General features: G+C 20.6%; 3 protein-coding genes across 10 annotated transcripts; 2 read left to right on the top strand and 1 right to left on the bottom strand.

Moving 5' to 3' along the window:
- The first annotated feature begins 68 nt into the window (after positions 1-68).
- Positions 69-9,425, top strand: LOC122718961 (N-acetylglucosamine-6-phosphate deacetylase-like). Of its 4 annotated transcripts, XM_043944413.1 has the most exons (9): positions 309-578; positions 1,563-1,726; positions 2,648-2,940; positions 3,286-3,436; positions 3,647-3,784; positions 3,969-4,116; positions 4,205-4,324; positions 4,672-4,785; positions 6,781-6,953. In XM_043944413.1, the coding sequence occupies exons 2-9, from the start codon at positions 1,574-1,576 to the stop codon at positions 6,816-6,818; spliced, it is 1,155 nt and encodes a 384-aa protein (XP_043800348.1). In that variant the 5' UTR covers positions 309-578; positions 1,563-1,573; the 3' UTR covers positions 6,819-6,953. The 4 variants fall into 4 exon arrangements, with proteins under 4 accessions (XP_043800347.1, XP_043800348.1, XP_043800346.1 ...); XM_043944412.1 differs by lacking the exons at positions 309-578; positions 6,781-6,953 and adding an exon at positions 69-150 and having other exon boundaries at positions 4,672-5,535; XM_043944411.1 differs by lacking the exon at positions 6,781-6,953 and having other exon boundaries at positions 312-578; positions 4,672-5,535.
- Positions 9,426-10,137: 712 nt separating this feature from the next.
- On the bottom strand, positions 10,138-21,172 carry LOC122718643 (mucin-1-like). 4 transcript variants are annotated; one of them, XM_043943851.1, is made up of 18 exons: positions 21,012-21,172; positions 18,005-18,146; positions 17,864-17,921; positions 17,709-17,779; positions 16,207-16,383; positions 15,721-15,819; positions 14,646-14,744; positions 13,741-13,839; positions 13,242-13,340; positions 13,035-13,133; positions 12,802-12,900; positions 12,602-12,700; positions 12,396-12,497; positions 11,832-11,930; positions 11,583-11,681; positions 11,406-11,510; positions 10,753-11,012; positions 10,138-10,328 (listed from the first exon to the last, which is right to left on the bottom strand). In XM_043943851.1, the coding sequence occupies exons 2-18, from the start codon at positions 18,108-18,110 to the stop codon at positions 10,245-10,247; spliced, it is 1,854 nt and encodes a 617-aa protein (XP_043799786.1). In that variant the 5' UTR covers positions 18,111-18,146; positions 21,012-21,172; the 3' UTR covers positions 10,138-10,244. The 4 variants fall into 4 exon arrangements, with proteins under 4 accessions (XP_043799786.1, XP_043799788.1, XP_043799787.1 ...); XM_043943853.1 differs by lacking the exon at positions 12,396-12,497; XM_043943852.1 differs by lacking the exon at positions 15,721-15,819.
- Positions 21,173-22,866: 1,694 nt separating this feature from the next.
- Positions 22,867-27,349, top strand: LOC122718691 (transient receptor potential cation channel protein painless). Of its 2 annotated transcripts, none has more exons than XM_043943950.1 (3): positions 22,867-23,028; positions 24,282-25,379; positions 25,598-27,349. In XM_043943950.1, exons 2-3 carry the CDS (start codon positions 24,290-24,292, stop codon positions 27,184-27,186), a joined length of 2,679 nt encoding a protein of 892 aa, XP_043799885.1. In that variant the 5' UTR covers positions 22,867-23,028; positions 24,282-24,289; the 3' UTR covers positions 27,187-27,349. The 2 variants fall into 2 exon arrangements, with proteins under 2 accessions (XP_043799885.1, XP_043799886.1); XM_043943951.1 differs by lacking the exon at positions 22,867-23,028 and having other exon boundaries at positions 24,554-24,685; positions 24,756-25,379.
- The last annotated feature ends 204 nt before the right edge of the window (positions 27,350-27,553 follow it).

The following is a 27,553-nucleotide window of genomic DNA, read 5'->3' as shown; positions in this document are numbered from 1 at the left end:
GATTGTAATACTTAACAAGAATAGAAAAGGATAGAAGAGGAACTAATTTCGTATTGTGCGACTTACTACACGAAAGTAACGATACAACGACCGGTTCGTTGTCCGTTCTGTGGTCCGTTCTTCTTTTGTGAACAGCTTCAGTCTTGAAAGGTATGTTTGTCGTTGATTTTAATGCTTTTATTTCAATCTTTAAACATTTTGAAATAATGTTTTTACTTAAAAATAATTGTATTTTATTTTTTTAAACCTTCATGCATTTATAACCCTGAAAATTATTGCTTTTTTCATTTATTCCATGTGCACGCTCTTTGTATGCAAAAATTGAACCTTACGATAGTTTCGTGATTTCTGTACTGTTCTATATTGTTCTATTAAATATGTAACAAAAGAATAGAATGTATAATAAATGTGACGTAGTTGAATCTGACAAATAGTTGATGAATTAATGTGATTTCCGCTTTTTTTATGATCTTTGCGTGCTTCATCAAATAACCTTTTTTCTTTATGAATATGGTGACTTTCAAATGTCAGTTCAACATTGTACCGAAATCAAATCAAATTGGGAAAATTCATTACGTGTAAATATTTTAAAAAACGTATATTCGTTCTCAGTTATATGTAGATAGGATTTATGATATTTTTCGTGCATGTTTAATAGATAATATACCGCAACGTGCAACAGAATTTTAATACTTTTGTGCATTTATGACTTTAATCTATGCTATATTCTTTATTCTGAAATGGATATTCGATATTTATTTTATATCTTGTTCTTTGATATACTTGTTTTACATTTTATTGTTTTTACATGATTTTAGATATAATCATTTTTTAAAATTTTTTTTTTTTAAATATATATATTTTTTTTCATAATTTTTTTTATCTTTAAATAAAAAATGTTATGTTAATCTCTAATTGGTTGAAAAAAATTTGATTGAAATATGTTCTTAACATGAGTATCATAATTTTTAATGTGATTTTAAATATAAATATATGTTATTGAAATGGAATATTTGTTTAGTTACTAGATATTTAGTAATATAATTTATAATATAACAAATTATTTAATAATAATTTGAAATATTTATTTCATTCTTTAATATAATATGTATATGTATGAAATCTCTTATACTATAATCGGTTGATTTAAATTTTAATAAAAAAAATTATTTCATTTAAAATTAAATAAAATATATTTATTGTCTTGCATATTTTATATATTTTTAAGTTAAAAAAAAAGAGTATTAAAAAATTATATTTTTTTATAAAAGATGTTCAAATTATTTCGTTTTTTACATATTAAATTTTATATATAATATAAAAAATATTTTTATTATATTTTGTTATTTCTAATTCTTCTTCTTCTAATTCTTCTAATTCTTCTCTAAAATAAATTATATACAACATTACTTATTTCTTATTATTAGAAAAGATTAAGAAATTTTTAAATTTTTAATAAGTTTATTTTATTTAATAACTTTTTTTTATTTATTATATTTTTTCTAATAAGATTATTTTTTTATTATGTAAATTTTTTTTATAAATAAATAAAATAAATTTAGATTATAGTACTATGACAACTGATCCAGAGCGTGCTGGAGATAATAGTGAAATGGAATCTGTTGAAGATGAAGACGATAACAAAGCTCCAGAGCTTTTTGCTAAAGCTTTAAATAGGTCTGACATGTTAGCTGCTCTACAAGATCGTACTGCACCTGGGATAGAGGTATTCAAATTTAATATTGTGAATTATAAACAGATTAAAAAGTTAAAAAAAAATTTTTTTATAATAAGAAAAAGATTATGTTATAATCGTAATTTAAACTTTTTGAAATGAAAAATTAAAAATAATGAATTTTATTTAACATTTAATTTTACATAATGAGATTTTTAATATTGAAATTTTGATTATTCAAATTTTCTTAATGTTTCATATTATATAAAATAATTTACATATAATAATAATATATATATAGATAATTCTTTAAAAAAAAATTATGCAATATTATGTAAAATTTCAAATTCTAATTTGAATTGATAATTAAAATGATAATTAAAATTATCTTACTATATCTATTAATATGATTGGTTAATATTATAAATTTTTTAATTAATTAAAAATATTATAAAAGAGATTCCATACAAAATTTAAAAAAATATTAATGTTATTACTATAAATTTTTAATATCATAATTTGCTTGATTGTATATATATAATTTTGTTTTATATTTAATTATATTTCATTCCTTTTTTATTTTATTTAAGTTAACATATGTTATGAAATTTTTGCTTGATAATTGACTATTAGTATAGACTATAATATGCATTACAGTAGATTATATCATAATGTTTTTTTAATTATTTATATGTTAAATGTTTCAATCATAATCAAGTACTTATAATTAAAGTATTGTTTGTAATATTTTTTAATTTTTTATTATATCTTATATTTTTCCTTAAAAAATCAAAATTTTATAAAATCAATTTAAATATTTTGCTTTGAATTAAAATAATTAGGATAGGATATGTGTTAGATAAATATTATTTGGATGATATACTATTATATTATTATATTCATTATATTAATCATTTTGATATTATAAATAAAAGAAAAAACAATATTTAAAAAGATATTTTCAATTTTTAGCAAATGCAGAATCTTCCAGCTCCTGTAAAACGCAGAATTAAAGCTTTGAAACAATTACAATTAGTTACAACTAATATTGAAGCAAAATTTTATGAAGAAGTTCATGCCTTGGAATGTGCTTATTATAAAATGTGTGCCCCTCTTTATGAAAAAAGAAGTGAAATAGTATCTGGTGTCTATGAACCGACAGATGAACAATGTGTATGGGAGAGTGATGATGATGAAGAAGGATTAACTAATGATTTAAAAACAAAAGTGAATCTCGAAGATGATAAAGAACAGAAAAAAGAAGAGTATGATCATTTTGTTTTTATTAAATATAATATTTATTTCATTTTTATTGTTATTATTCATTACATAAATTTTTATTTAAAAATAAATGCACTCAATTTTTATTTCAATCATTTTATGTTACAAAAGAATATTTAAAACAAATAAAAAATATTACAATTTCTAAACAATTTTATTAACTTGTTTAAAACACTTTCTAAATAGATTTATTATATTTTCTATTCTAATCTATTCTAATAAATTATGCTAAATTAATTTTTATTTCAAAGATTTCTTATTCTAAATTATTTGAAAAATAATTAAACATTGTCCTCTACATTGATCTTCTTATTAATGAATTATTTTAGAGTTGAAAATGAAGATATTAAAGGCATCCCAGATTTTTGGCTCACAATATTTAAAAATGTTGAAACATTAGCTGATATGGTTCAGGAACATGATGAGGCAATACTCAAACATTTATATGATATTAGAGTGATATTTCTTGATAATCCAATGGTAAGTTGGAAAAATATATAGATATATATCGTTCAATTGCTATAAAATCAAAAAATTTCATATAATTTACATGCATAAGAATAATTAGATGCATGTATAAATCTTATTTCTTATCTTATCTTATTATGTATATATCTAGTTAAAAATAATAATAAATAAAAAATATAAAGTAAAAAAAAATTTCATTAAAGATAATGAGATTTTTTATAGGGCTTTGTTCTTGAATTCCATTTTGCGCCAAATGAATACTTTTCTAATTCAGTTTTAACAAAGGAATACATTATGAAGTGTACCCCTGATAAAAATGATCCTTTTAGTTTTGAAGGACCTGAAATATACAAATGTAAGGTAAATATTGTTCTTAATTTCAGTTTATATGTTTATAAATTATATACATCTATATTATTCTTTATTTTCTAATAATATTTATATAAAAAGTATTTAAATTTACCATATATGTGTATATATATATATATATATATATATATATATATATATATTTTAATTATATATATTTTAATTATTTCTATAGGGATGTGTAATTGATTGGAAGAAAGGAAAGAATGTTACAGTAAAAACTATAAAAAAAAATCAGAAACATAAGTCTCGAGGGTCCATACGAACAGTAACAAAAACTGTTCAGAACGATTCTTTTTTCAATTTTTTCAGTCCACCAATTGGTAAAAATACAATTAATAATATTTCTATTTTATATTTTATTTTCATATTAAAAATACATTCATTATTCATTACAAACTATTCTTTTAGTGCCAGAAGATTCTGAAGCAGAATTAGATGATGAAACTCAAGCTTTACTATCCAGTGATTTTGAAATTGGTCATTATATTAGGGAACGTATAGTTCCTAGAGCTGTATTGTATTATACAGGTATTCTATAAATCAAAATATATATCTTTAATAATAAATTATAAAAATTATAGAATATTTAAAATTATTTTTTTAATTGTGAATATTTAATAATTTTTGTAACTCTTTCGAAAGTAATATTTTTTACAAAAATAAAAATTTTTATTTCAAACATTAATTAGTTAATTATAATTATTGAAATGAAAAATATAAATTTTGTTTATACTTTAAGCATAAAAAATCAAACCAATTAAAAAATGCAGATTAATACTAAATTTAATAAAATAAATTCAAGAAATAATAAGTAAATTCAAAATATTATAAATATAAAAATAATAATAAATAAAAGAAATAATTAATTATTTCAGGAGAAGGTTTAGAAGATGAAGATGAAGATTACGAAGAAGAAGAAGGTGATGAGGATGACCCTGAGGAAGAAGATGAAGATGATGAGGAGTCTTCTCCAAATAATGCACCACCAGGTGGGAAACAACAGGGAACAGATCCTAATGACTGTAAACAACAGTAGAATTACATACAGATTAAACTAAGAAAAAAAATTGTCCGTGCGTACAGTAAGCGACAACATACATACACAAACACTAACGAAACTTGACCGATAACTGCCTAGATATCCTGCACCAGTGGCTCCAACGTAATCCTGTTTGTATCAATCATCTAATCATATCATATCTCCTATTCCAGATCAAGCCTAGACTCTTCGACATACCGGTGAAAAAAAAATTATGCGTATCCTCCCTTTATCCAACGTTGACGATGAATAGAAAATATGGCTTATTAACAGCCTAAGATTTAATGTCATATAAGTATAAATGAATTGCGCTCTCCGCTCCACGTAATCATTGTCATTTTTAATTGCTTCATTTTATACTATTGTTACGTTTATATACAAACAAGAAAGTTAGTTGAATTTTTTTTTTAAAACGCACGTTGACCTATGAAGAAATTTTTGGGTACTGTTAAAGCATTTTTAATACAAAAAATTGAAAAAAGCAAACAGCAGACAGCGCTTTGTTTCTTCTTGTCGTATAACAAACATATAGTGCCATTTTCCTCTCCTGTTTCTCTTTTTTTTTTTTCCATTTTTTTTTTAATTGTTATTCTCCTTTAAGTTCTTAGTATTCCCTTAAGTTACATAAAGTCTTTTTATACGGTTTTATACTAAATTGTTTTCATTTCAATTTGTTATGGATTTGAATTATACTGGATTTTGAAACTGATCAAACTTGTCTGTATTACCTTTATAATAAGTTTTATAAAGTTTCATTAAATCGTATTTAAGAGTTAAATAAATTTTGATAATATTAAAAAGGTAAGTATTAAAAAATATATTATTTAAGAAATTTTTTTATTATATTATATTATTATTAGTATTTTTTGCATTAAAACATTTTTTTAAAAATTATAAATGATTATTTATTTAATAATATAATTATTAATATATATATAATAAATATATATTATATATATATTTATATGATTTAAATACTTACAAAATTGTTGGATATTTTTAGAAATTTTAGATATTAAATAATCTAAACAGTTGAAATGCAAACATATCGATTATATATAGATATATAAATAAAGTGAGATAAAGATAATGTGAAAAAACGCAGCTGATCAATTAACAATATTATATTATTGTATTATCACCGAATCTGTAATAAAAAATTTAGAGAAAATCTATTTACATGATTTTAGATATACTATTGAATCTATTAAAATTTTATCGCAATATAATAAATAATGCATTATATATCAAGATATGTTATAAAAAAAATTTTTTTTAACTTTTTATTTTATATATCTAATACGATAACTTGAATAAATATTTTAAACTCTTCTTTAAGTACTTCATTGAAATGTTTGATTATGGATAATTGATACTACGATAAATTAACTTAAAAAATAAAATATATAATATTTTTATATATCAACTTTTGTTTTTATTTCGTTATCTAGAATTTTTGTTAGAAAAATATATTATATTTTTATAAACATCTTATAATTATGTAATTATGTATGTTCTTTTTCTAAAGATATAACAAATTTATTTTTTATTTTCTATTTTTAATTAATACATTTTTAAAAAACTATGGATGAGAGACGGATCATTTAATTTATGATATTATAATATTACTTTTTATTTAGCGAGATATTAAAATCGATTTTAATATTTCTTTTTCTTTAACAATAGAAACATAAGTAATTTTAAAGATATTTTAAAAAATATTTTCTTATAATATAAATATTAAATGTCAATGAATATAAAATGCGATTTTCTGAAATAAAAAATATATTGAAATCACATTCAGTGACATCTTTGAAGCTGCATAATAATTAAATTTACAGGTCATTGCTACTTGACTTTTTGTAATTTAACGGAATGATAATTTTACTTGTGATAATGCAATACTGAAGTGTATTGATAAGATTTATTTTTTCTTTTTTTTAAGCAAAGATAATTGTGCATTTTGATGTGAATGATTTGTGAAGTTAACATGTCTGAAAAAGATCAACAAATTTTAAAACAATTTTATAATTGTTGTATTTTACGTGATGGAAAAATTTTAAACGAAGATTTATGGGTTCGTGATGGAAAAATTGTAAATCCAGAGAAAATTTTTTATGATGAAAAGATAAAACCAAATATAAGAATCAATTGTAACGGAGCGTTAATTTCTCCTGGGTACATTGATCTTCAGATTAATGGTAAATCAATAATAAATTGAAATAAAAATATAAAATTTATTTTATTTGCATAAATTTTTTTTTACATCAAAATTATTATCAAAAAATTTTTAGTTTTGAATAATAATAATATATAAAAATAATAAAATATAATATATAAATATATATAAAAATATATAAAAATAAAAAAAACATTACAATAATAACTATAAAACTAAATATATTATGTTAATTTTAGATAGCATACTGTATTTTAAAATATTTGTAGATATAATAGAATGAATATTTATATAATGTTAATTATAATAAATAATAATTTAATTATATTATGGAAATTATTATATACATAATTGTAATTATTATTTTATTTATTTTAGGCGGATTTGGCATAGATTTTACACATAATGTTAACAATGTACAAGAAGGAATTAATAAAGTAGCCAAAAAATTATTAGAATTTGGTGTAACATCATTTTGTCCAACTTTGGTTACATCACCTAGTGAAACTTATCATAAAATAATTCCAAATATTAAAAGAACCAAAGGTGGAAAACATGGTGCAACTGTATTAGGTATTCATTTAGAAGGACCATTTATTAGTCCAAGTAAAAAAGGAGCTCATTTAGAGTGCCACATAAAACAATTTGAAAAAGCAAGTTTTACAATTATTTTTAATATGTACATCTTATATTGTGTTATGATTTTAAAAAAATTTAAAATTTTTTTATTAATATTATTAGATTTTTATTAATATTTTTTATTTATCTCAATATGAATTTTAGGGTTACAAATCATTAACTGATATGTATGGAAGTTTAGAAAATGTAAGTCTTATTACATTGGCACCTGAACTTCCCAATACCCAGTCTGTGATCATAGAATTATGTAAAAGAAATATTAAAGTTTCTCTTGGTAAGAAATAAATTATCATTTTTATTAATTTAATATCATTGTAAATTTAAATATTTTAGGACATTCTGTAGCAAATTTGAAAGAAGGAGAAGAGGCTGTAAAAAGTGGAGCATCCTTTATTACTCATCTTTTTAATGCAATGTTACCAGTAATTATATAAAATATGAGAATCATTTTTTATTTTAAGAAGAATGCAATATTATAAAGTAAATAATAAATTTATATTTATAGTTTCATCATAGAGATCCAGGATTAGTTGGTCTCTTAACATCTGATCAAATCTTCCCTGGAAGAATTATCCATTATGGTATAATTGCAGATGGTATTCATACCCATCCAGCTGCTTTACGTATAGCTCATAGAACTCATCCTGAAGGTTTGTATATTTTTTTCTATTATTATTTATCTTTCTTTTACATACATACATATATATTTATTCAATCATTTTCATTCTCAAACTCAATTTTTATATTTTTTTAAAATTATTTAAATTAGAATATAATAATAAGATAATAAGTTTACTTGAATTTTTCTTCTATATATATATATATATATATATATATATATATTAGTATATATATACTATATATATACTATAATAATTATCTAATTTTAATTTGTCTATTTAATAGATAATTTAATAAATAATTAAATTTTATATTATATGTTTTATATTCATATAAAATAAATATAAAAATTTATTAATTAAATAATTATTTAATTTTATATTTTAGGATTAGTTCTAGTTACTGATGCATTGTCAGCATTAGGATTAGAAGAAGGAGTACATCAATTAGGACAGCTTAAAATCGAAATACGCTCGGGACGTGCATATATTGCTGGAACGGATACATTGTGTGGGAGTACAGCGGAAATGACGAAATGTGTTCGTCATTTCAAAGAAGTAACAGGTAGTTCAAATATTTATATAATATTTATGTCATATGGATTTCTTTTATTTAAATTAATTCTTTTTAAAAAGAAAATTTTATTTTTAACAAATTTTCTATTTTCTAGGTTGTTCAATAGTAGAAGCTTTAGAAGCAGCAACTCTTCATCCGGCAAAAACTCTCGGTATTGAAAGAACGAAAGGAACTTTGAACTATGGAGCAGATGCTGATATAGTAATGTTAGATAATGATTTAGAATTATTGTCAACATGGATATCAGGAGAATGTGTTTATAATAAACACAAATGCTGCCGATGATATATATTATTTGAATAAATATGATTTAAAATATGATTCCACGAAATTCGAAAAATCGATTCGAAATAATTGTTAATATTATTCGAAATGGTGGTGGAATTGATTTTATAAAATAATAATTGTTTATCTAGAAAATTGTATAAACATTCAATTTATAACATTTATATGTCTCAAATATCACAGTTTTCTTGCACAATGGCTGTGAATATTGTTGTAATATTTTGTTCATTTATGTATTTATATTTATGTATTATACATATATTTTGTATAAAAAGTTTTTTAGAAATGTATATTTTACTATATAAAAAAACCTAGAAAATTATGGAAATTAAATTTAAGTTTTATTATTTATGAAATAAAAGTGAAATATATTTATATCTTTATAACAAAAAGACAAAAAATTTTTTATAATTTTTGTCTTAAAATTAAAAATATTCTACATGAGATATAAATAGAATATATCCATTCTAAATAAAAATTAATTGCATTAATTACAAAACATTTAAATAAGAAATAGTTTTAAAATAATAAATAAATTATTTTTTATTCATTATTTTTTGTATCATTTATTAAAAAATATTTTTAATCAAATTGAATATAAATATAAATTTATATTACCAAAAAAAATAATTTTTTTTTTAGTAATATTTATTTTGTTTTTTCAAAAATCATACATTTAAAATAAATAAAAAGAGAAATTTATTTATTATTATTTTTATTTATTTCATAAATATAAATGTTATGTGAAAAATATCATCTATAATCAATATTATCTATATTCATAATTATCACAATTTATGCCAAAAATAAAATTATATGATTAATTTAATATATTTAACAATATTTTTATTTTTATTTTTGATAACATTTTAATATTTAACAATACTAATATTTTAATTATGCAATATTTTGTAGTTATTTTAGCAAAGTATTAGAAAATAATTTATTCATATGAAAAATAGTTATTTTTCAATGAGATTTTATATTATTATATTATTATATTGCTCATTATTTTATGTTGCTATTTTGTTATATATTGATCATTATATTATTAATTTATTTATAAAATAAAATAATGATTAAAGCTGAATTACATAAAATTTCTTATATTAATAAACGGTGTCCTTCAAATTGCATATGTACGGCGAATGTCTAATACCAAATGAATGTGCTGGAGGAATGTCAAGAATTACCTGCAAAATAAATATTTCATAAAAAATTAATGTTATAATATAAAATCCAATCAAGAATTATTTTCAAAATTGAATTAAAATCCCAAAAGTATTTTCCAATATAAAAATATTGAGATTCTTAAAATTCATCAATCAAAATATTTTTACATACTCATCTTATTAAATTATATAAACTAAAAAATATATTTATAATATAGTCCATATTTATTATTTATTAAATTTATTTTTGAATTTGAATTTTTTATGCTGAGATTTCTACGATTTAATACGAACCCATAATTTCGAGTTTTTGTATATCTTTAAAAACAATACAATTTATAATAGCAATACAATTTATTCAAATGAAATCTATTAAAAAAGTTTTAAAATTTTTGAATTGTTTAGTTAATTATATTAAAATAGATTAGAAAAAAATTAGAAATACTTTTTCTGGACAATGTGCACCAGGTCCTGGAATCTGCGAATGATCGTCAGGCAGTTGATAACGAGCACTTATACTATAAGCAGGACTTTTTATTCTAACTGAATCCGGTTTAACAGCTTCATATGTTCCAGGTCCAGGAACTAAAATGCGATCATCAGTAGAATCTTTTTGTCTACCAGATATTGAATAAGCTGGTGCTGTTTTTTTATTTCCTTCCTTTGTTCCGCCGAGAGTAGAAGGAATATTATAAACATTTGGAGCTAAAACATAATAAACATAAAAACAAAATATTTATAATATTATATTAATTAACAAAAGTTAATATAACTCTTTTAATGATATAAAAACTAAAATCTTTTTTTATAATTACGATTAAAAAAATTATTACTATGATTAATTATGTAATTATATAATATGTATTATGATTAATTTAATTAATTTTAAAGTATATATGAAAAAATTTGTTTTTTTTAAATAAGAAATATTAAATAATATTATGTTACAAATACATAACAAGAATATTTTTTATCTTAATAATAAATGTTACTTTCATAATATATTTATACAGAAAATTTTATGAGAAAACGTGCGATGCAAAAAAGAAAATGATAATAAGAAAATAGAAATAGAAAAAGCGAATCTTGTAAATTTACCTGGAATATCATTTGATTTATTTATATTTGTTCTAAGACCAAAAGTAAATAGCAATGCTTTTTCTAATAAAAGCATAGCTTTCTCTGGACTATATTCACCAGGACCTTTAAACCAAATATTAAATCTATTTAACAAATACAAAAAACAAAAAATATATTAAATTTTATATACTATACCTGGTATAGAATTTGTTTCATGTATTTCAGTCTTAATTCCAAAACTATATTGGGGTGATTTATTTAAATTTACCTTTTCAGGATGGTAACTTCCTGGAGCTAGATTTTTAATATATTAAAGCAAATAACTTTTATATATTAAATTATAAATTCTATATAAATTCTATATAAATTCTATTTATAAATTTTATGTTTAATAAATAATAATATAAAAATAAAAGTATAAAAATAATACTTAATATTACTCACCAGGTATATCATTATTTTTTTTTAAAGATGTTTTTAAACCAAATGAATATTGTGGTGATTTATCTAAATTAACTTTTTCTGGAGAATAAGTACCAGGAGCTATAAAATAAAAAAAAAATACTGATGCAATGTTAAAAAATATAACAAAAAAATATTTCAATTTATACACAAATTATAACATAATATATGTTATAAGACATATCACTAATGATTTTTATTTACAATATTTTTATATTTTCATATGTTTATGTACAATTATTTAAAATAAAATATATAAAATTTAAAAAATTTTAATATTAAGTGAAATTTATAAAAAGCTTGTAATTTTAAAATTATTTAGCTATTTAATTAATATATTCAGCAATAATATTAATTAAATATTAATTATAAAGTTATAAAGTTATAAAATTATAAGCAAGAAGAAAAAATTTGTAAAAAAAAGCAGAAGCTTTGATATGTTTTAAAATAAAAATTTCAATATATTAGAAACATAAGATTTTTGTTAAAGAATGTTTTAAATTTTGGAATAGATGTTATTAATAATTTGTTAATCAACACCATTACCTGGTGTATCTTTAGGCTTATCCAAAGGTTTTCTATTACCAAAACTGAAATAAGGTTTATGTTCCAAATTTACTATTTTCTCTGGATAGTAATCAACAGGGCCTACCAAAGCAATCAAAACATTAGTTGTTTCTACAGAATGTTAAAACCTATACCAATGAATTTTCAAAATAAGAAGCTCCAGCAATTTACCAAATAAAATTCACCTGGATTTTCATTAAACTTTTTTGGTAATCCTTTACCAGATAAACTGAATTGAGGACCTTTGTCTAAATTCATTTTCTCAGGACTATATGTTCCTGGTGCTATTAGAAAAATTAAATATAAGAAGACATTAATCTAAAACAATAATATATTAAATAATAATCAATACAAAAAATATTAAAAAAAAATAAAAAATGTTCACCTGGATTATTGTTTGGTTTTTCTGAAATCCCTTTCCCATACAAACTATATTGTGGACCTTTATTTAAATTTACTTTCTCAGGACTATATGTTCCAGGTGCTTTACAATAAAAAAAAATCATAAATTCTATCCAGTAAGAATTTAATGTTAATTAGAAATTTTTATATAATTAAATAATAATAAAATAAATAAATATAAAATAATAAAGAAATAAGAAATTTAGTTATACTAACCAGGAATATTATTTGGTTTTTCAGAAAGTCCCTTACCACTTAAACTATATTCTGGACCTTTATTCAAATTTATTTTTTCTGGACAATAATCTCCAGGTGCTATAGAAAAATAATAAAAAGGCAATAAAGTAATTAATTCTTTTATAAATTTCTTTACTGACAAATGAAAAAATAATAATAAAAATAATAGAATTCTAATATTTATACCTGGATTAGTATTTGGTTTATCAAGAAATGTTCTTAATCCAAAAGTATATTGTGGTGCTTTATCAAGATTTACTTTTTCAGGAGCATAAGTTCCTGGTGCTAAAAATTTTACAAAATTTTTTTTACAATTATATTTTATAAAATTATTAGATATTTTTTCAATATAATATTTAATATAATAAAATTTTTAATTTTTAATAAAAATTATATTCATATATGAATATATTCATATATTCATAAAAAATTTTTAATAAAAATTATATTCATATAAAAATTATATTCATATATATATTTATTTTTAATTTTAACCCAATAATTACAGATTAAAATTTTGAATTTCAAGAAAATAGACTATCATTTAATTGTTTAATTTTCAAAAAAATTATCTAAATTATATATTTTATTTGAATTAAATTTTTCGAGATTATATATATCAAAATAAAATGAGTATATATTAATATAAAAATAAAAAAAATTAAATCTTTTTCTTTGCAATTACCTGGAGTATCATTTATTTTTTCAAGGGGAGTCCTCAGTCCAAAAGTAAATTGCGGCGTTCTATCCAGTTTTACATTTTCCGGACAATACATACCTGGTGCTGAGAATAATTTCTTTTTATAATTTATTAATTAGATAGTTTAATAATTTATCAAAAATATTATCTTTCTTATTTTTTTACATATTTTTTTAAATTATTTTTAATATGTTTAAATATTTTTACAAAACTTAATATTTATTTATTTATAATGAATTTTTTAAATTTAATTTTTTAAATTATTTATTTTTTTATTATTTTATACATATATATTTTTATTTTTTTATGTTTTAATAAATTATTGAAATTTGTATATCAGGTATATTATCAGGTTTCTCTACTCGACCTTTTCTAGTAAGACTATATTGAGGATCCTTATTTAAATTGACTTTTTCAGGATAATACAAACCAGGTGCTATAAAAATAAGTTGAAATATGTGAATGGTAATATAATTACCAAATATTATTACAAGTGCAGAATGAACATATCATCATACATGTCATCACAGATAAGATGAAATGTAAAATAAACCTATATTATAGATAAGATCTCGTCTATGATCTTTTATTATGTGAAATATCATATGAAATCTTTCTGTGATAATATGTTTATCAAAAAAGACAAGACAATTACTATTTCATTGACCAAACAAATACATGCTAAATTTATCATAAACTTATATTTACTAAGATATTTAATAAATTTTATTAAATTATACAATTATATTATTGAAAAAATAATAAATCTAAATTTATTATGGATATTTTCTGTTCTTAGAAAAATTACTAATTTTAATATTTGTGAATGATTCAAATAACAAAAGTTTGGTTAACGAAATTTTAATCAAATATTTTAAATTTTTGATTACCTGGATTATCACTCGGTTTTACGAGAGGAGGCCTAACTCCAAAACTGTATTGCGGTGTATTGTCCAATCTTACCTTTTCGGGATGATAAGTTCCAGGTGCTGATATTATAATATATCAATATTAATTACATTTATTTTCAGAAATAAATAATAGCAGAAAAAAAAACAATAAAAATAAAAGATAATATATTTCATAATAATTAAAATAAAAGAGGGAAAATTTATAAAATAAAATTTGTAAAACAATTTGAAAAATATTTTTCTATAATTATAAAAAAATGCATTAATATTTTTTTATAACTTTTTGTTAAATAAATTATAATATAATCATATATAACTAATATGATTAAATAAATATCAGAATTGCATGCAAATATATAATAAGCATCGTTTTTGTTAATACCTATCTATCTGCAAAAAATATATAAATATAATTTATAAAAAAATTTAAATAGCAAGGATGCGATATTAATCATTAAGCTACGATTGCAAAATAAAATAAGAAGCTAAATAATATTATCGTTATTTAAAGATCTAAGAATACCTAAAAGTTTATTCTTCGAACATCTAAAATTGCGCTTATGCAAAAATTCTCCATTCTGGCAATTCCTACAATCAATGGATACTTATGCACTATTTTCGATATTGATTTTTTCAAGAGATTCACAAATGCACACGAAGTTAATAAAATTATAAAAAAATACGTCTAATTTAATAAAATTAATACATGTGTGATTTCTTAAATTTATTGTAGAAAATGTGCATTATTTGCGATAAACTTTTGTTATAGGAAATGAAATTATTTTTTATCATTGATTTCTTTTTATTCCAATATTTTAAATTAAAATAAGAAAAAATGAAAATTTCTATATATTTGATTATTAAATGAGATAATTTAAAATAATTTTATTTTAGTCTCTTAAGTCTTATTTTTTTCAAAATTCAAAGAATTGATTAACAATATTAAAATATTATAATAAATATATTAAAATATTATTATTTAATTATTCTCTGTAAAGATATAAAATTGTATAGATTTATATAAGATTTAGATTATTTTGATATACTTAATTACCAGGTATATCGCTTGGTTTGTCCAGTACAGATTTCAAGCCGAAACTGTACTCGGGCGATTTGTCGATATTCACTTTTTCGATGCAATAGTCATTCGGCGCTACGATCAAGATGATATGATTATCATCGATATTTATCATAATAATTTTTGGATAAAATTGATAACCAAACATGCAAGAAAATGCAACAGAAATTTTTCACAATTATAAATTATTACAAAAAATCAATATTTTAAACTAAATTTCATTAAGTTCATTCAATTAAGTTCAAAAAAAAAATAATAAAGAAAGATTTTCGTGCACGTCATATATATTCTCAATCACATTTTAATATTTACCTCAAAATTATTACAATTTCACGATTATTATAATTTATTTATTGATTTTAAAAAATTAAAAAATTAAGAAAATAATTTTTGTTTCTTAATATAAAATTAACTTTTCTTAATTCTATTTTATTGCAATATATATACACGAAATATACTCACCAGGTGTACAACTAATTTTTTCAGTTTGAGTTTTGATGCCAAATGAGTATTTTGGTGAGTGATCCAAAATAATCTTTTCTGCCTTTTCTGGATTATAATCACCAGGCGCTGGTGTGATTTCCTGTTTCGTGAATTTCGTGCGGCTATGTAACGATGATGCTGGTGCTGCATCTTTTCCTATCAATTTTATTAATAAATTTTCAAACTTATCAATAAAAAATTAACATTAAAATTTAAAAATTATTAATTTAACATTTTAAACATTAATAAGAAATTTAAACATTAATTAGAAATTTAAATAAAAAAAAAAACAAATTTAGAAAACTAATTAGATTAAGATTTAAAATATTTATATCACATAAAATATTTAAAAGAATTTTAAAATATTTATATATTTATTTTTTAATGTTTTTGATAAAAATATTTTTTAATATATAAAAAAATTCATATATCCAATATATTATTTATTTTTTGTTTAATAACATAGTTGCATCACACATCAAGAATAAAATAAAATATTTTAATAGAAGATATCTATAATATCAACAGATCAAATTTTTATAATAAAATAAAAAAACAAATTAATATAATATTTAATATAATATTTAATACAATATTTAATATAATATGTTTCATAAGTAAATCTTTTTAATTTTAATATTCTTTTATAAAATAAAAAATTAATTGTTAATAAAAAATTAATTGTTAAATACAATTAAAAGTTCGTTTTGTTAAATATACTATGATAAAAAAAAATATAAATATTATCAAAAATTTATAAACATGCATTATTAAAAATTTCGTGCTCAATATTTGATTATTCAAAGGAAAGTAAAGGAATTTCGTGAATAAGAAACATTAAAAGCGTACATTCTTGTATATTGTACATTCAAATATAATACTATCCTGAAGTTTGATCAATACTTAATTATATAGGGAATAGCATTATCCATACCATTCATTTCTTATTTTCACATTGTTCATTTCATTTCATTTCATCAGTTCATTTATATTTCCTTTAATAATTTCTATTTTTATTTATGATTCGATTATTAGGATTGTTTTAATTTACAATTTTTTACAATTTAGAATTCATTTGTATTTGTATGAACGAATAATGTAATCAAAAATTTATTTTTTATAAACGAATACAATATAAAAATCATACATTTTTTCCAAAAAACATAAATTTTACATATTTTTGCGCATATTTGTATTATAACAATAATTAATAAATTGTATCAATAAGTTTTAACTATTTTAATATAAATATTTACATATTTATATTAATATATATATATTTTTGGAAAAACTTTTCTTGGATTCAGTAAAACGAGTAATCAAAATAATGTATCATAAGTTTTTTTAAATATTTGAGCTTATCAATTCCTTTTCGTTTAATTTACTATCTACGATTATCTTTATTAACAAAGATAAAATAAGATTATAATTCCGTATCTGTAATAGCTATTTTTTATACAATACGAATATTATTATCTTACCTTTCGCGCTAAGTCCGAAAATATTGTATTGACCAGGACCCGGTCCAGGGCTATCATTTTTCGTTGCATGTCTAAAAATATATATAAAAATACAATTAAATTAATTTAGTAAAAATTATTAATCAAAATTAAAACCAGTAATCGAATCTATGTACCTGCTTCCAAATGAGAAAGCAGGAGCTCTACCTCGTTTGGAATCGGGAACAATTTTTCCTAAAAATTTGTATTTTTTATTTGAAATGTTTTTATTTATTTTAAATTTTAACAATAATCATACTCTATGTCCAAATTATTACCGATCAACGGGGGTAATGTTACACAAGCAGGACCAGGACTATTGTATTCTGCAGCGATAGGACCTCGTCTCTTTGTTGGTGTCCACGGTCTTTGTGTCATACCCATGTTTTTTATAATATATTTACTTTTATCTTTCCTTTCCTAAAAAGAAATAAAATTTTCCTATATTTTTTGAAACAATGAAAAGAAAATTTCTATTTCTAATTTTTAATAGAATCGAATTGCCGATATTTTAAAAATATGTTATGCTAATTTTATTTATAATTCGTTTAATACCAAGTTAATAAAAATATACTGAACATATGCTTTTTCCTATGAGATTCCGAAGAGACTACTTTGGACTTGTGCAATAAATACGACTTTGAAAGATGATCCACGAAAGAAACGATTCACGAATAACCATATAAGAATATGTCCATGGTGGATATCCAGAATCGCCCACCATTTGACATTGGACTGAATAAGACATGAATATAACAAATTGTATAGCGTACAAATAAGCCAAACAAATGCAGATTAAACGAATGACTCATGACCTACTTATAGTATTTTGTTGCTCCATTCGCATATACTAATGGCATAATAATTATAATACGATCTTTAAGTGATTATAGATTTATAATAGATTATAAAATAGATTATAGAAATTTATTAATTAATTATACTTAAAATATGATAAAAATTTTTAGGATTAATTATTGAAATTGATATAAAATGTTTTATATTATTGTTATGATTATAGTGGAAATATCTTTTCCATCTCAATGATATATTTATCTTCTTTAAGAAGTATTTTGTTTTTAATTAAAAAAAATATATACCATATTTTGAAACAAAACCGAAGAAAAAGAAAAAATTAAAAAAAAATGAAAGAAAAAATAATATGACGTAATGATTAAGTATCTATTTGATGTGCAATTGTTAAAAATTGATCTAAATTGATAATAAGTCTTTCTTTATGCGATGGAAGCAAAAGTGGCTTGATCATCATGTGATCGAATTAATATCTTGAAATTATACGAGACATTTTTATAATTATCAAGAATCAATCATTTAATGGAACATACCCAATATGGTAAATGTCAGAGATTCTTAGTCATTCTTACGTACTATATTTCTTATAATCTAATTAAATATGCAATAGGCAGAATATAAAATTAAAACAAAAAAATTTCTCTTATATTCGATTAAAAATATTCGAAAATGTTCAATATAGAAATTATATAATATAAACTAATAAGATAAATAATAAGAACTAATAATTAATTCAAAAATTTTACATACAAAAATGATTTATTATTTCATAAATTTCATAAATTCTATGATTTAATACTAATGTATATTAATGTAAATGTTAATTAAGTTTTTCTAATATTACTTATTATTTATATTGATATTTCATTATTTATTATTGTTTTAATATTTAAAAATTTTAATTTTTTAAATTCTTTATATTTTCTATAATGTATAATGAACGTTAAATATTATCATATCAATTAAGATTTAAATAATCTTAAAATTATTATTAAATAAAGTTAAATTATTCAATTATTAATTACTTATTCATATTTAATCATTTACGAAATGAACGAATGAATGAATGAAGAATAATTAATACAAATTATAGATTATATATTACAAAATTTCATATAAAGAATATGTATTTTAATAGAAATATTATATTATAGTTATTGGACATTAATATTTTAATTAAAAAAAAAATTAAAGACAATCCAAATATTATTGAAATTCTAATAATAATATTATATAATAATATTAATATTAAATATTGTATAATAATATTAATATAATAGATAAATACAATTTACATATAATTGATTATAAAAATATTTATTATAAGTTAAAAATTTAAAATGATTGATTAATAAAATTTTTTACAAATTTAATTCTTCTCCGGTTTCTTTTTCAATATTTCGCAATAATATATTGGAACTAATATTTGATATCTAAAAATTTTATATTCTTGCTTTATTTTATCGAAATAAAAATTCGAAATTCAAAAATTTTTTATAATATTATAAGAAAATAGTTAATTTTAGTTAAGTAATTATATTTTTGCTTGTTTCATCGATTAATATTTATTTATATATTTATTTATTATTATATATACATATTATCTATTTATTATAAATAGATATTATGATAATTAATATATTATATATTATTATAAATTATTTACAGAATATAATATATCAATTTGATTTTATCAAAACTATTATAAATTACGATTTATGTCTTATATGATATTACAATTCATTAATGGCAAATTTATTAATATGCAGCGATGATATAATATTTATTTACATCATATTGGATTATTCAGAATTACTCATCGTAAAAATCTTTTATATATGCGTAATCAAAACTGAAATATCTTTGATGATTATATAAACAAGATTTTTTTCTATGAACAAAGTTTAATATTTAATTTTTTATTGATTAGTTGCTGAAATTAATTGACTCGATTCTTATATTATTGTGCTTTATATGAATAAAAAAATAGAAGAGAAGAAAATTATTATAAAATTATATAATTTTTTTATAAATATAATTAATTAAAATATAATTTTAATTAAAAATATAATTTTAACTACATTCTTACATAATTTATCTATTAATTGATTAAATTTTTATTGGTTTAAAAGATAAATAATATAATAATGATGAAATAAATAAAATTTTAATTGCGATTGTAATTATAAAATAATATTATGCTATTATTTTTAGTAATCTTCAATTTAATAATAATATTTATAATTTTTATCATAAACATTATAAATGAATTTCGTATTTTATTACTATTTTAAAAATTAAAATATGTTATATTGAAATATAATTGATCTCAAACGAAATATTTTATGATTCTTTTAAATTTTTTAAAATATTTAATTCAGATATCATAATAGATTCAGATAATATATACTGAAATAAATATACTAAAAAATATTAAATATAATAATAATGTAAATGTATCGTAATATTTACCTTGACTTTACGAAATGTATTGAGAAAAAGTAGTAGTTTGTTGAAAAAAACCGTGAACAATAACAAAACTGACAGATCAATTTGTAAATTTTTTACAAAAGTTATAGAAATAAGCACCGAGGACTGTCGAATACCTGCACCCGAGGTATGTTTCTGAGCGACTGAAAATTAAACACGCAATCGTGACATGTGCTTCTGTATCCCTACTACGCGATCCTTAATATTATGATTGAAACTATTTGACGCATGCGCTTTTAAACTACAGATATTTATAATATAAAAATATTCTTTATAAATATAATATTAAAAATTTATATATTTTATCTTTTATTTTTTAAGCAATCTTTGCAATTAAATTAAATACATTTTTAAGAAAAGAATGAAAGAAATACGTAAAAAATAAAATTTAAAAAGATATTGATTTTTTATCGATTATCATAAATTTTTCAAATTTAATTCTGTATCTATATTTAGAAAATTATAAAAAAAATTAATCCTTAATATAATGCCTTTGTATTTCATATTTTTCATAAAATTAGGAGAAATAATCTAAGAAACATAATAAAATATTATAAGAAAAAATATTATATATATAAATATTATAAATATATAATATAATATAAATATAATATAAATATATATAAATAATAAAAAATATATATATAATATAAATATATATAAATATTATAAATATATTAAAAATATTATAAAAATAAAAGAAAAGTAGAATGAAATTTTAAATAAATTTTATTTTATTCTCTTAAAGTTTATTTTATTCTCTTTTGAAAAATAAAAAATGCTATATTCAAAAAAGAATTGTATTAAAATGCAATATTTTCGATGTTTCATTTACTTATTGAAAAAAATATTTTCTTGGCTCCTTTATTGGATAGACAGTATTTCGCAACCCACGTACCCTAACGTTCTTGGTTTCCATCCTTGATTTTTGTAACCTTGTGTACTCAAGGCAAAAGACAATTAAAGTTAGGAGTTCACTTTATTGTTAAAAATGTCGATATAAAAAAATGAATATAAAATTTATTTAGTTCAATTTTTAAATACCAAATATACAAAATAAATCACGAGAAAAAAGAATACCTAACTATTTCTATTCCTTATCATTGGATCAAAAAACTTTTCAGGATAAAATTACACTATTTAAAAAATATATAATGATAAAAACAAATTTTTTTTACAATGTTTTTTTTATAAGATTTTAAAAACATCGATCTTTTTTAAAAATATTATTTATTTTTAAGAATTTTTATTATTCGATTTTGAAATATTTAAAAAATATAATGATTATTAATATTTAATAAGTATTAATAGTATATTTTTATATTTTAATATCAAAAGATATATACAATTATCTACATATACATTATATCTACATATACATATACATATATTTACATATTTATTTTCTAATAATTAATAATTCTTTATAAGTGAGAAATATATCTTTTTTAATTGTACAATAAGAAGAATTTAAAAATTTTAAAATTTATAATATTTCTATTTTTTAAATTCCGTATTTAATTATTATATAAATAAAATTTAACTATATATATATTATATATATTAAAATTATTATATTATATTAATTATATTATATTATATATATTAAAATGTTTTATTTTTATTTCAACATTTATTTAATGTTTAACTTTCAATTCGTTTGATGAAAAACATATATTCTTCGTTGTTAGAAGAAATACCACTTAAATTCTGTCTGCTTGACACTTTATCATTCCCCTCTCTTTAACCGCTGACATCACCTTCCACCACAGAACTGGTCAGTAAAGCAGCTCTTACAAGTTAGTTATCTGTATGACAAGTTCAGTACGTTAAGGGATTTACATTTTCTTTGCATCATCACTTTATATTTTTATTTTAATCTATAGAAAGTGTTCAATATCATTATGTCCATCTCTTAATCTATTCATATATCAAAATTCAAACTATAATTTAATATATTTACTTATATAAAGTGAATCTTGATAAATTATAACTAAAGGTGCGTCATTTAATATATTAGAATAAGGAAATTTTAATACTAAATTCATAAATAAATTTATATAGCATAAAATTATAAATTATGTTTATAAATAAATATTATACATATCAAATAAAATAAATGAAACATATAATCAATGATTTTAAATTATTAATAAATTCAATTTAAAATAGAAATTAACATACACAATAATGTAAATTCCCTTTCTCTTTCAATCATTCATCATTATATAATATATATATATAGTATATATAATTTTAATAAAAATATCGATATATATCAGTATATATAATTTCAATAAAAATATTCCATTTAAAAATAATGATTAATGTAATGATTTAAATTCAATTTATTCTTTCGTAAAGTTATGTTATAAGAAATTATCGATTGATTCAATAAGGAAAGGTATTGCTTATCATTTATTTGATCACTTATTCATTTTCTTTTTGAGGCGTGAAGGTAAAACAATTAATAAAACATAAATAAATAATTAATGTACATTAACCGATACAGCTAAGTGAAAATATTTTAATTATTAACTCGGAATATTATAACAATGATAACTATCTTTATTCATTGTCTCACAATGACATTTGATATTCCATCATAGATAAAAAAGCTTGTAACTTTTAGTATTATTGCATGGATTATTTAATGATCAATGAATTCAATGGCATCGTTGTCGACGTTTCTCGTTTGTCTGAATTTGAATTAATGCTAATGACAGGAAACGCATCCGGACAATATTTTTGCTTCCATGCATGATAAATACGTATTTACTTCGTATTTTAGATATAAGATATTATAATTGAATTTATATTTAAATTTATTTAATAAATAAAATATATAGCATGTTAAAAATATTGAATAAAATGTTTTTTCTAAATTATTTAAAAATTATTAATTTCTTATATTATAATATAGAGATAGTTTTCTTCAAGTAAATGTTTGCAAAAATGTAATATGATATAATATTTAATTGCTTTATCAATAATATAAATATATTAATTGACATTAATAACATCATTGCTAAAAATATATCATGATGATTCATTATACTTACACAGATATCAAATAGTATATTTTATTCCAAATATATCAAATAGTATATATATTCCAAATATATAATTTCATATAAAATTTATTAATATTTTATCACATATAAGTTGAAATAAAAAATATTTTATTTAAATTTTTCAATTTTTCAAAGTTTGATAATGAAAAATTTTTAATCTTTTAATAATTATTTTCAGACTCGAATATGGATCTTGAGGATGAAACTTTGCAAATGCATCTTTTGCATGATTATACTACAAATTCTATAAAATCTCAAACAATATATAAGCTACTCTTAGATTATTTACGAACAAAAAATTTTAGACATTTCAAATGTCTTATTGAGCAAAATTTGAAGAAACAACCATCTATCATCAATATAAACTACGCCTATCCGAATCAATCGAATGAAACTTGCTTGGACATCGCTTGCAAGAATGGCCTTTCAGAGTTCGTAAAATTTTTATTGGAAAAAGGGGCGAAGGTGAACAGGATCAACGAAGTCCATAATCGTGGACCAATTCACTTTGCTACCGAAAATGGTCATGCGGATGTCCTTAGTATATTATTGGATGAACCCACGATAAATCCAAATCTGGAGGTTGTACAACAAACAGCTTTGCACATAGCAGTGAAGAAGAATGATCTAAAATGTGCGTCTTTGCTTCTAGAAAAAGGCGCTAGTCCTAATATTCCCAATAACAAAGGTTTAACAGCTTTGCATATAGCGGCCATGAAGGATTATAGAAATATGGTGAACCTAATTTTGGAAAAAACTAAACACGCTTTGAATTTAGATACTTATAAAGATTATAATAACCAAACTACTAGGCAAATATTACAGAAAAAAATACCGAATATTTCATTGCCTCCTATAGAGAAACGAAATGTAAATATTCATGATTTGAAGTATTATTTAAATGCCAATGATGAAATGAATTTTTTAAGATGTCTAAAAATCATTCAAAATGATATGTTAAACAATGATATAGAGAAATTGATTGAAATGGCCGTTCAGAAAAACTTCAAAGAAGCAATCATTCTTTTGCTAGAAAAAACAAAAGAAATTAAATGTAACTTAGAAAAGGCTGCGAATTTAGCAATTCAACGAGGTTTACCACATATTCTTCGACAGATATTGGAAACTGATATTGAAGTTAAAAACGATTTGTTATTAAATGCTTGCATAGAACTCAATATACCACATAAAGGAGGATCCGAAGATATGAGTGATCGTTTGGAATGTTTCAATTTAATCTTGGAAAGAGAGGATATAGATGTTCGATGCATAGATGGTAAGTGTTATACATTTATATTAAATAGTGTCATATATAAAAATAATTTTTATATATATTATACCATAAAAATAAAAAATATCTTGGAAAATATTTTGTATTAGAAATAAATAAAAAAATTTAAAATCGCTTTATCTTAATACATTTATAGTATTAAAATGAACTTTATTAGGATTTTTAAATTTTAAAATAATAAACCATAAAAAACTTTTATATAGGCAAAGGAAATACTCCACTTCATTATGCAGCAAAAGCTGATTGTCGTGAGGCGGTGACATTGTTACTCGAAAAAGGAAGCTATATCGGTCACATGAACAATTTCGGCATTCCACCAGTTGCTGATATTTCTATATCTACTTTATCTCAATATTTTGATGACTGCATAGTAGCTAGAAAAGAGCGAACGAACGAATATACAATTGAATTTGATTACAAATGTTTAATGCCTCACGATAATTCGTACATGATAAATCAACAAAAAAATTTAAAAAATCAAGAAAAACGAGAAATGGATATTTTCCAATATATTGCTAACAATAATAGTTTGAAACACTTGTTAAAACATCCTTTGTTGTCATCTTTTTTATATCTCAAATGGCATCGAATAAGATACATTTTGTATCTGAACTTTGCATTTTACATTTTATTTTATCTTCTGTTAAATATCTATATCTTGCAAATTACTTACGTAAAAGATACACAAATGTCGACGAATTCGAGTGAACAGATGAATGGAGAAATAAAAAATTCAATGTCGATCTATGTTTTACAAATATTTACTGGCATTGTGACAGCATTATTCGCATTTAGAGAAATTCTTCAATTACTCTCTTCGCCGTGTCACTATATGTCATGTTTGGAAAACTGGATCGAAATGATATTAATAATACTTGGATTTTCTATTCTAAATAGCGCTACTACACAAGTTGCGGCCGTTACTATATTATTATCTGCCTGGGAATTGGTAATTTTGATTGGCAAGCATCCTCGAATGTCCACTGGTATTGAGATGTTTAAAACAGTGTCTTTTAATTTCATGCGTTTTTTGTTTCTTTATGCATTTCTTATTCTAGCTTTTGCACTGGCTTTCTTCATTCTTTTTAAAGATGGCAGTAATGAAAATTTTCCAGATCCTGGGCACTCGTTATTCAAAACTATTATCATGCTTACTGGAGAATTCGACGCTAATGATATTCCTTTTGTTTCGCATCCTATTCTTAGTCATTTTGTTTTTATTCTCTTTGTCTTCCTTATCGCAATAGTGTTGTTTAATTTACTAAATGGTTTAGCAGTCAGCGATACTGTGAATATTCTTGAAAAGGCAGAATTGGTAGGATTAATTTCCAGAATACGAATTCTTGCTTACATTGAAAATGTGATTATTCAAGCACCTTTTACACATGGATCATATTGTTTAATTTGTTGCAATCTCTTGTATGGATGGAGATGTAATCCATTAGCGTTTCTTATTCAGAAAATTCTCCTTTTTCCGAACTATTTAAATAGTGGTAAGCTGAGTGTGATATCATATGACAGTTTGGAAACTTATGAAAGTAAGTTATACGATAAAGTAGAATTAAATAAAAATTCTCAAAATAAAGTGATTCCTACATTTAAAATGGATCCAGATATTATTAAACAGGCTAAAGATATTCTGATGAAAAAAGGTCAAGAATCGGATAGTGAAAAAATATTTAGTAAATTAGAAAAATTGGAAAAAAGATTTGTGACAATGGAGATTATTTTGAATTCTATAAAAAAGAAAATTGAAAATAATAATTGTAATATTCTAGAACATGAAAATTAAAATATCATATTTTTTCATTTTTTAGTTTTGTTACAACTGTGATTGAATAGTTAAATTTCTACTCATACTATAATTATTGAAAATGTTATACTTTTATATTAGTTTTATTTACATTATTGTAATATTTTTATTAAATAAAATTATTTAATCATATAATTTTATATGTAATATATATATAAAATAAATTCTAAATTTTTGTTATAGAAGCTAATATTAAGACTGAAATAAACAAGTTATGAAAAAAAATATATATATACTTGGTATTATATTTAATGTCTAAAGATACCATTAATATTTAATAACATAAGAGAATAGTTAGAGAGAAGAAATTATAAGTAATATTGTTTAATTTTGTTAAATCATTAAT

This window comes from Apis laboriosa, unplaced genomic scaffold (genome assembly GCF_014066325.1).
Source record: "Apis laboriosa isolate Shangri-la unplaced genomic scaffold, ASM1406632v1 scaffold68_cov148, whole genome shotgun sequence".
NCBI lineage: Eukaryota > Metazoa > Arthropoda > Insecta > Hymenoptera > Apidae > Apis > Apis laboriosa.
This window is presented reverse-complemented; position numbering and strand designations above follow the sequence as displayed.